General features: G+C 35.3%; 1 protein-coding gene across 1 annotated transcript; it reads left to right on the forward strand.

Moving 5' to 3' along the window:
- Positions 1-9,290: 9,290 nt before the first annotated feature.
- LOC132614421 (kirola-like) lies at positions 9,291-11,117 on the forward strand. Its single transcript, XM_060328875.1, has 2 exons — positions 9,291-9,530; positions 10,612-11,117. The coding sequence occupies exons 1-2, from the start codon at positions 9,344-9,346 to the stop codon at positions 10,863-10,865; spliced, it is 441 nt and encodes a 146-aa protein (XP_060184858.1). The 5' UTR covers positions 9,291-9,343; the 3' UTR covers positions 10,866-11,117.
- Positions 11,118-12,304: the final 1,187 nt, after the last annotated feature.

The raw sequence follows: 12,304 nt of genomic DNA on the forward strand, positions 1-12,304 counted from the left end.
TTTCACTTGCGTTTACATATTATGCATCTCGTGCATACAAAATCATATACATATTATTTAAACTGTTACTTATATTATAGCACATAAATCGATCAGGTCAACGTAGTATAGGGAAAAGCCAGACACGAACCAAATAACCATCAACGAACAAACACGACCCATGACCCACATACATGGCTACAGGCCTCTAATACACATACAGACAACATAATCATATGACGGGACAGGGCCCCGCCGTACCCAAAATAGTCATAAACATAAAGATATGTACATTAGAAGGATCTGTACCAAAACTGTGGACTCCGGATCAAAGGAGCGCTTCAAACAGCAGAATGTGTACCCTAGACTGGCAGATCACCTCTATAAACGTCAGTACCTGCGGGCATGAAACGCAGCCCCCGAAGAAAGGGGGTCAGTACGGAATATGTACTGAGTATGTAAGGCATGGAATACAGAAAACAAAAGCATAACCGAAACAACGGTACCAGAGTAAGTACACTATCCAGAATACCAGAGTGTTTACCTTCCAGACACAAGTCAAATATATTGATGTCGGGTGCCAGAAGAAATAGCGTAAATACGTGAATCATCCAATGTGTCAAAGAGCTTACTTACCGAACACAGATTATGCATGTCAGAATCATGTGCCATATATGCGTATATCAAATGACGTTCCCCGGCCCTCCATTAAGGGACGCGGTAAATGGAATCATGTATGTTAATATTATGTATCAAATGTGCATGTAACGTGCCCCGGCCCTTGGTAAGGGACGCGGTGAATCATATAACATGTATGCATATAACGTGCCCCGACCCTTAGTAAGGGGTGCGGTAAATCATATATCATGTATGCATATAACGTGCCCCAACCCTTAGTAAGGGGTGCGGTAAATCATATAACATGTATCATATATGCATATAACGTGCCCCGGCCCTCTTTTGCGGAACGCGGTAAATGAAGTCATCATATGCCATCCTGGCCACCGCCCCGTCATCATATCATAAATATAATGTGCCCCGGTCCGCAAGTGAGAGGGACGCGGTGAACAATGCAGAGGAGTACACACGAGAACATATCCTGGCCTGGGCTCAGTGAAATCCAAACGGAGGCTTGCACGAACAGAATAATGTGAAACCATATACACATAATCAAGACCCGATGAATACATATACTTACTGACATCAAAAAGCTCAGAAACAAGTTTCGGGTCGATCCGACTTAGTCTGAAAAAATTACGAACGTTTGAAGTACAGAACGTTCTATAAGCGTTTTAGAAGCTATTTTTGGATAATCGAAGTGATAGTCATATCAGATATCTCTCGGATGTCATATAAATCAAATCAATTATAACTTGGATTCATACGTACATATCATAGCATATCAAGACATTAATTATATCACTTATCTCTTAATGCCAACTAAGGAACATATCAAATAGGTCTTTGGATATTATGCCGACCTCATAGTTCATATATGTATACATACAACAGATTTATACACGCATACTCGTAGAACATCGTACATGGTATTGCTGCGGGACGTGCAGCCCGACCCATGAACGTATTACATCATAATTACCGAGGAACATTCGGCCCGATCCAAGATTATATACAAACATTGAAAACATTAATACTTACAAAATCATTTTAAGGACATGAATTCTCATACTTAGTTCATTACTCAATTATGCAATATCTTAACCATACTACGTATGTTCGTATCCATAGACCAATAGGGATCGTAGACAAACTCGGAACCTACTAAATAGAACCTTTGAAGTACGGGGCCTTCTAACAACATTTCGTAAGCCGTATTTGGAAATTCAAGTAACAAACATATTAGGTAACTTTCCAATACCATTATGGACCAAACTGAATAGAGACTCTAGAACCACGTATACATATCGAATTATTTATCAAAGACTTACGTCATGTCAATTTACTTTTCGAACAACGTTCGGAAATATATCAACTAAATTCTTCGGACATCATTATATATACATATTGTCACACCCCAATATCCCTAGGGTGTGATGGGCACCCGACCCTTGCCTAGGGTCGAGCGAACCCTCAGACTCTTGCTGCACATAAAATCACATCAAACTTTTTAAATCAAACAAGGTAAAATACATAGTAAATGTTTTTGAAATATTCTTTCTCGTAGCTTCCAAGCCGAACAAATCTATGATCATACAAAATTCAGTACATAACACAAACCGACACATCGGCTGACGGAGCCGCTTACAAATTGACAACCAATACCCACGACGTTGTCTGCAAAGTCTCTAACGTAATCCCGAAAGCATAACATACAAACTCTGACTCGGCAGCACTCCTGGAACAAATGGAGCTTTCCATCTGCACTGGAATATCTTCTATATTGTCTTCAACTCACCTGGGAGTACCTGCGCGACATGAAACGCAGCCCCCGAAGAAGAGGGGGTCAGTACGGAAAATGTACTGAGTATGTAAAGCGGAAATATAACAAATATAATCATAGTCCGAACCAGAAGTGCAGAGATATAGCGGACAGAATCACCATACGGACCAGGGCACAGAATATGGCTGACATAATCGTGATCAGAGTCAGAGGTACAGAAGTGTAACAGACTGAATCATAGTCTGAATCAGATTTCCGGAAGTGTAACAGACGGAGTCATAATCCAGATCAGGCATACAGAAGCGTAACAGACAGAATCATGCATGCAGAGTCATAAGCATATACAGATACAGATAGCATATATATCAGGTCCCGGAAGACAAATACGGCAATTAGAATGCCAAGCTGCTTTGCTTTCTTTTGAAAAACATTTCCGTCTCATACACACAGAAAATCAAACACACAATTACCGCGGCCAAAAGTCCAGCGGTCACTATCACACATACCGCGGCCAAGTTTAACATCTTAAACCCGACATACCGCGGTCAGGGGTCCAGCGGTCAATGTCGCAGATACCGCGGTCAGGGGTCCAGCGGTCAATGTCGGACATACCGCGGTCAGGGGTCCAGCGGTCGATATCACATAGTGCGCACAATAATATAACCGGCCCGGGACTTGGCAAAAGAGGTAATAACAGAATGCCAAGTTTATTACTTTCCAAACATAAATCACACATGCCAGGATCATGCATCACACAAGATTCATATATGCCAAAATCGTATATCAGAAAAATACCGAAGGTACGTAGCTTATCCAGAATATCAGAATAAGATTTCCAGAAACGTTCCAGATGTCAAAAATATTTTATAAGACTCATAAAGGTAGTCATAACACTTATCGCATAGTAAACAGAATAATAACCAAAAGCTACCCGTGAATTCCGGACAGAAATGAGTTAGCTAAAGCCATACAGAAAGTATCAGGATTTGTGGGCCCGCCTTGGGCCGAACCGAGGTGGCGTACGTAAATTATAGATCATATGTCTTATGGAGTCATCCGTGAGAGTTTTAGGGCGTTCCGACTTCATTTGTGAAAGTTGGATACATATAGGTCATTTTGCCGACGAAATGTTAAGAAACCAATTCAATCCCATTAAATGAAATGGAGCCAATTTCAATCTCGGATTTGTAGGAACAGGGTCGTATCTAAGGCTCGCGGCCGAGCCTATTATGTTTAGAACATGCCAAAGAATGAAGGGCAAGACTTTACATACCTTAGCTGCGCCTTACGCTCGCTCAAATTCAATTTTCGTTTCGCCCAAAATCTACAAATGGTCATGTTTACCAATTGTCAATAGTAAGACTTTTAGCATTCAAATCTTTAATTCACCACTTGTCTACAAAAATTTGGGCAGCATTTCCCCTATAATTTCGCTGCCCCGAGAATATAACTCGGCTCAAAATATCAACAACCAAACAACCAACAATACCCACAACACCAACAATCATTATAAAACACAATATAGCATAACTAATCTTCTTTCCAACATAATGCAACAACTTTCAAACTAACTTCGCACTTCCAAACTAATATCAATGTTTTCATATCCATTTACTAATCAAGATCATTCCAATACAATTCGGAAGCATTTCATATCATTCTACAAAATATTTACAAAATATACAAAAATTTCACCAAAACCATAATTCATCCGAAACTTCTAATCTTCGACATAAATATTCATAACACATTTTCGTCCTCCAATTTCATTAACAATAATCATAATTTGCACCTTAACAATTTCATTTTCATAATTACATAAATCTACCATAAAATCACAAAACTTCCCATAACAACTTACCAAACCAACTTGCACTTTCAAATCAATATCACCATTTTCATATTCATGTACTAATTTAAGACCATTCAAACATAGGCCAAGAACATTCCAAGCAATCTATACAATATTCAACAATTCCATCAATTCCATATTCCACCCGAAATTCCTACATACACAACAAAACTACCACGACGCATTTTCTACTTTCAAATTCATAATCAACAACAACAATCCACACTTTAACAACTTCATTTCCATAATATCATAAAATCATATTAAAATGACATAATCTTCTACAATCAATTTCAATGCCAACGGACCAATTTATATCGCTGTTTTCCCGTTCTAATCCGTTAAAACTTTAAATAAACTTGTTAGCAATGAAAAGGAACCTTATCCATACCTTAAGCATTCAGCCACCACGTTATCACTCTCCTCCTTGGTTGATTTTTAGCTCAAATTGAAGACAACGCAGCGTACAACATTTTTCCCTTCATGGGCTTCGGGATTCGGGGCTCAGATTTCGATCAAAATTGGTTTTTTCTTCTCCAAAACTCTTTTTCTCTCTCTCCCCAGAATTTTCTGGATGTTCCTGGTGTTAAAATGAGGAGGAATGCCGAAATTGGCACTTATAAGGACATGGGTAATGGGCCTAACCCGGTTGGGTTCGGATTGGGCCTAGCCCACTGACCTTTCTGCCTTAAAACGTCCATATCTCCTTATTCCGACGTCACGTGGGAACCCATGACCTATGGTTGGAAAGCTAATTCAATTATCTACAACTTCTATTTCTTGGTATTTTTCCAAATTCCAAACTTATAATACCGGTTTTTCCCCTAGAAGTCAGATCACCCGAAAACGTTTTCTTAAAAATATTCGTTTGGAGGACTTGCACTTTGATTTGACCCAAGGGTCCTTCTTGAGTTGTGTTTAACTTCACATATGTGATTCATATGACTTTTCAGATGTCCCAAAAAAATCTCGATGTGTGGGCCCCACCTCAGCAAATAATCTGACGTTCAAAATACGGGATATAACACATATCAAACCATATGGAATACTTATGGGAGTCAAAGACGATGGTCATCCTCGTGGCTCTAGGAATAGAATTTTCTTTAGAGACATACATATACGTTATTTGTTCATTACAGAGATCATGCCGAAGGAAAGAAAGGTAAGCCTTACATACTTTGCCCGCTTTCTACGCAAATCCGAATTTAGGTCTTTGGCTCCACAAGATCTACAACAACATTAATGCGCACCAACATTAGGTATAAACACTTAGGATTTGGATTCCAACCAACACCTTTTTCTACAAAAATTTCGACAGCATTTCCCCTGTAAATGCTACCATCCCCGAGAATTCAACTCGGCTATATCATCAACAACAAATCTGAGAATTTAACTCGGCCAAAATATCAACAACAATACCAACGATTGTTCCAATAATACCAACAATCAATTTAAGAGATATTCTAACATTAGTAACCTTCTTCTTCACATAATTCATCAACACTCAATTCAACTACATACATTTTCAAGTCAATTCCAATGCTCACATATTCATTGCTTATTCAAGATCATTCAAACACAATTCAAGAACATTTCAAACAATCTACAAAATATTCAAATAATCTCACCCACACCATATTCAACCCGAAATCTCCATAAGTGCAACAAAACTACAACGTCACATTTTCTTCTTCCAAATTCATCCATAACAACAACAATTCCACTTTAGCAACTCCGCTTCCATAATTACATGAAACTATAATAAATTCACATAATTTTCCTACAACAACTTACAACTAATTTTCATGCAAATCTTGAACCATTATGCTTTCACATCACAAGGCCACAACAACATAATTAACACACTAAATAAAATTTATTCACCTTCCTCTACCAATCAACACTACACGGCCAACACACACACATCCACAACACACAAATTTCATACTTTCCATTCATTTCCACATACTACAACATACATGTAAGTCTTCCAAAGCATAAAAAGGAATAGAATTCTCACCTTTGCTAAAATCTTCCACTTGCCACAAAAATGATTTTCATGCCAAAATAATTATACCACGTTGAAGAGGGTCTTGAGCTTAGTAAGAATACAAGAAAATTACAATTTTTTGATCAAAGTTGGAAGCCCTCAATTTTTTTTTTTTTAAATGGCCGAATGGCCTTCTTGCTCTTCTTCTTTCTCTTTTTTTTTTTTTTTTTTTTTGTGCTCTTAGTCTTTTGAAGGTTCTAAAATGAAGACAATTAGGGACCCTCCATCTATTTATTTTATTGAATTAATTGGCTCATGGGCTTGGGCCCATGGCCGGCCACCCCATGAATTTTGGGCCTTTTTGTTGTTGTTTTTTTTTTTCATTTATTTTGAGCCCAATTAGATATAAGTCTCATTTTGTAATTCCCGAAACTAATTTTCAAAACTTTCCATTTTGCCCTTGACCTTCCTCCATAGTTTCACATCAACATTTTTCATGAGCAACATATATATATTAATTAAAGTCAAAATATGACCTTATTTCTCACAAGTCACAATTATTTCAAATTTTTCCGAATATGCAAAATTTCGGGATATAACAGTTGTCGTGACATTTCTAGTTATGATAAGTATTTAAGACTTGATAACTTATTCTTAATTAATTTTCCGCTTATTTAACTTGTTATTAGTAATGTGGTTCGCCTACTCGGAGGAATAGTGTAGGTGCCACCACGACTCGCGAATTGGGTCGTGACACATGCATTACTATCTAATCCTTCATTTCTTTCGAATTCATGATTGCAGTCTTTAGAAATATTTGCTTGCTAAATTACCATCTTGAATTGATTCTAAATCTAATCTTTCTAATCCTATTTCATTAATTAGTTCTTCTGCTTCTGAATCTGTTTTAATTTTTTTCTTCAGTGTCTACATTTACTATGGAAGATATACTTTCACTATCAGACATGCATTCGTCTACATTTATCAAAGTTTCTTGAAAATCGTCAATTAACTGTGAATTTCTGGTCTTATTATTTATTCTTTTTGGACATGTATTTGCTAGATATTCTATACTTCCACAAGTAAAACATTCTAGTCTATTTTTATAATTTCTCTCGGTCCTATATTTTCTTACATGTCTATTTCTATCTAAATAAGGTTTTCTGGCTGCTGACTTTCTAAGATAATATTTCTTTCTATTATATTGAGGATTATTTCTATTACATTGAGTTGTATACTTTCTATGCTTTTTCTTTTTATGATTATCTTTGTCATAACTCTGAGTAGGGTATACCACGCTTTTACAAAAATTCATTTCATTTTGTTTTAATTGTTTTTGTATTTGTATATGAGTACATTTTTCTTGTAGTGTATCCATTATATGTAATCTTCTATGTCCTATTGACCATTTTAGACTAGGGTTTTGTATTACTCTGTTTCTCTTATTCCATCTGTTTCTATTTCTCTTCCTAAGGCTCTTGGTAATTTATTAAATAATTTTTTACCTAACTCTTGATCAAAAGCATTTCCACTAATAGTACAATAACAAAAATAATCATTCAATTTTTTTAAATATGAAACCAACTACTTATACTTAATTGTTCTAATTTTATTAAAGCATTTCTTTGCAATACTAATAATCCACTATTTGGGTCTTCTCCTGTAATTAGAGTATGTATCTTGTTAGTAAAATTATATGAATTTGCTCTCATGAATACAAAGAGTTGGAATTCTATTGGGAAATTTTCTTTGTATGCTTCCCATAATGCTTTTGTTGATTCTCCTAAAAATGTCTCTAAATATTTATACATTAATCGAACTTGCGCTTGGAAACGTGAAGGAACTAACGTCCAAGTTGTTGCTTTTTTTTTTTTTTTATTTCAATGAAGATATTAAACAACTCTAACTGGGCTTTTAATCTTTTTGTTGATTACCCAACTACTCAGTAATCAGTTAATTAAGCTTGTTTGCCTCGGATTTAGCACAAGATATAATGCATATTACCCCATAACAAAATCTTGTATATGTGTCGCGTGTGTACAGAAAATATTATACAAAATAATGTAGCAGACTGGAGAGAAAATCACCATCGTGCAAATCTTTATGGATGTACATTATCTTTTGACTTTTGTGTTACATAACTGACTTGTTTGATAAAGATTATACTTTTACACAACAGTAATGATATGCCATTGTCTTCTTAAAAAAATAGTAAAATTAATGTTCATAACTTCGTGATCCTTGAATTAATTAAGAACCTCGTAGTTGTAAACCTCAATCTTGACTATCACTCAAATAATTCAGTGACAATAATTTCTATGATACTAAGGCATAATTGAAGATAATAAACACTTATTTATTATATATTTACTACTATTAAATTGTAATTAATCTTTTATAATTTAATTAAAATAATTGTATCTCTAAAGGTTGCCCTCTCAGTCTTTTATACTAACCATTTGAATTACATGTTTCATTCTCTTCCGATGTGGGACATTTGTTTTGCCAAAATTTGTGACGGAAAGATTCGTCACAATTTTGTCACTAATTGGTGCAACAGAATACTCTGTTACAAAATCAAACTATTTTAATTAAAACTTGTTTTGTAAAAAAAATTGGGAAAAAAATCCTTATTTTCGTCGCAATTTTGTGACGAAATCACAAGTCAGTCACAAATTTGTGACAAAATTGTATGTAATAGAGCCTTATTTTTGTCATATATTAATCATTATTCCCTTCACAAATTTGTAACTGAATTGTGATGATCATCATGTCTTTCACAAATTTTGTTCACATTGATGAATACTGTCATAAAATCATCACAAAGCCATCACAAAATTGTTATGAACTTGGCCGTCACTGTTTTGTATTTTTCTTGTAGTGATGGTAAGGACAATACTAACTCGGCAGGCCAAATCATACGCCTAATGGGCTAATTATAACCCTAATCTTCCATGATATGTCGTGGTTCTCGTGGATCACGTTTTATAATATTTATTTATGATATTTCTTAAATTTCACTTTTTGTACAACTGATTGAAATCTATATAAAGACTACAACTTTTAGCCATTTTATCACCACATTCTTTTCTAAACTTTTTGCTATACCAAAGAAGAAAATATGGGTGTGAAAGGCAAGTTAATTGCTTCAATAGAGGTGAAGTGTGGTGGGCATTTAATTCATGATATTTTTCACACCAATACTCATCATTTGCCCAACGTAACCCCTCGTAAGATCCAGCGTTTTGAGATTCATGAAGGTGAAACCATAAAGAATGGTTCGGTCGTTAGCTGGAATTATAACGACGGTAATATATATTTTCCCTCTTTCTACATATGTATCAACTTTTTACATTTAGATATGTTTGGTGATATGACGAAAATCAATTTCCAAGAGAAATTTTTCCATGAAAAAGTTATTTTGATGATATTTGATTTCCATTGAGGAATAGTTTTATATAGGGAAAATAACTTCTCTTATTTATCAGAGAAAGTCATTTTCCTAATAACTATTTTAATTTTTAACTTCATATTATTTGCTTCCAAAGATTAATGTGCTTATAAGTTTCCATGGGTTCAGTTGAACAAATATTTTTATATGGAACATACATAGTTTATAATCACTAAAATTTTAACGAGTAATCAAGTTCTAACTCATTTTTCCATAAGTGAAATTGGTTCAATGTTGAAACATAAAAGTGGCACCCATCAAGTTTAAATCCTGGATCTGTCTCTCCTTACTCCAACTACTGTTTAGACATTATTAATCTTTTAGCGCACCAATAAGGGTTGTGGTGTAGTGGTTGATAGTACTTCATCCTTAACCAAGAGGTCTCGAGCTTGAGCCCCTTGGGTACGGAGTCACCATTGGTTAGGGAGTGCTTTGCCCCCCAATGTGGGACTACCCGACACAAATCCGGATTTAGTCAGACCTCAATGCAGGTACCGGATGGGAAAAAAAAACTTTATCATAACGCTCTCCAATTTTTTGAAATATGATTGAAATTTAATATATAGTTTCCATAAAATATTTTCACTCATCAACCAAACACCGTAAGACATTGTGCAAAGATTTTTTAGAATGGTTATCATAGAGAATTACTTCTGTCATTCCAAGCACAATACAATCTGGGGTTTTAGTACTAATTCCCATATTTTCTATAATTCCAAATGTTGTTTTGAGATTTTTAAAGTTAGTTCTATCCAGGAAAAATGTCGAAGGTCCAATCTTTCGTAACTTCAAAAAATTAAGTTTTGGAGAAAATAAAAAACAAAGTAAAAATTAAAGAATTAAATGAGATGAAAACATGTCATTGTGAATAATTATATCTTTTATGAGGGTTTGGAAAGCTAAACTAGCCTAGTAATTTTCGACTTTATTGATTGTAGATGGGAAAGATAAATTTTCAAAGCAAGTGATTGAAGGCGTTGATCCCCAGAAGAAATCAGTCACTTGGAAAGTGATTGGTGGAGATCTGTTAGAGCTGTACAATTCCTTCTCCATTACAACAGCATGTGACCATCAATGGGTTACATGGACACTTGTGTACGAAAAAAAAACTGAAGACGTACCAGAGCCTCTTGCCTTCTTGGATTTTGGCATTCATGTGACCAAAGATACAGAGGGTCACCTCCTCAAGTAATAAGAATGTCAGTTCTATTAAATGGCTCATAGCCATATATATATATATGTGTGTGTGTGAGTTGTGTGATACTATTCAGCAATATTGGCTAGCGCTAGTTCTAGCTAGTGTGTGATATAAATAAGGTCGTGTTTGAAGGATATGCTACATATGTCACTCTCCTTCTAGTGATGCATTTTTAATGTTCAATATATGTAACATATCATGAATTTTTCACGTTTGAAATTACCTATAATAAAAGTGATTTATTTAGCAGTGTGCTATTCTCAAAGTGGGTGGTCAAGACAAAACAATAAGTATATCAGTCTATAGACAATTACAAAGCAAGCCTAGTTGCTTGAGGATTCTCAAGAATTGAAGGAGTTGATTTAGAGGAATCATTCAACCTTGTTGTGAAAGCAACAACTATAAAGATAGTGTTATCAATAGCTGTAGTTGAAATGGTTAAGTTATCAATAGCTGTAGTTGAAATTGTTAATTAGGTAGTTAGATGTCAAAATTGTATTTCTGCATGGACACTCTTCAAGAGTAAGTTTACATGAGTCAACCGCCAGGTTTTATTGATTCTAGGCATCCAAATTATGTTTGTCTGTTGAAGAAAATACTCTATGGCCTCAAACAGACACCTAGAGCTTGGTTTGACAGATTCAGACTTCATTTACTTCATTTTGGACTCAAATATAATAGAGCAGACTCTTCTCTGTTCACACTTCATTGTAAAATTCATTGTTTATACTTCTACTATTGTGGATGACATAATAATTACAGGAAGTAACTCTTAATACATCTCCGATGTTACGACATCGCCAGGGATCAACGCAGGACCGTGACATTTAATTTTTTGGTGCAATGTTTAGCTAATTAAAATTATACACAAGGAGAAAAATCAAGGACGTGGGAATGTTTAGCTGCCGCGAGACTAGTAATGTGAGCAGATTTAAGGTTTTCAGCTGCGAAATATATTCACTTGTGAGATTTGGTGGATACAGGATTGGGACGTCAATGGATGCTGTCCATAATAGCTTTGAGAAATTTTCTCAAGCTGACATTGAAACCATGGCATCTTATTTTCTCAAGGATACTGTCGCACGTTTTGTGGTCTTTCGTTCTGTTGTTTGCAATTTACGCAATTTCCAAACAGTAAAAATGTTCAAGGTGTGAAGATAGTATACTCAAGTATGTCAAGGGAACTCTGCGACACTATCACAAAGGACAACTTATCACACGTTTTGTAAGGTCAAGAGATTAGCTAGCCGATATATACACAACGACAATGACAAAGCAATTGTTTGTAGGATTTCGAATCAAGCTAGAAGTGATTGTTCCACCTTTTACTAGCTTGAGGGTAAGGCTTGAAAATTCTGATAAGGAGAAAGCATAATGCCAAGATTGAGTTAGTTAGAGATTAAGTTTACTTTGAATTTAAATATATCTGAAAA

The sequence above is a fragment of the Lycium barbarum genome, chromosome 10 (genome assembly GCF_019175385.1).
Source record: "Lycium barbarum isolate Lr01 chromosome 10, ASM1917538v2, whole genome shotgun sequence".
NCBI lineage: Eukaryota > Viridiplantae > Streptophyta > Magnoliopsida > Solanales > Solanaceae > Lycium > Lycium barbarum.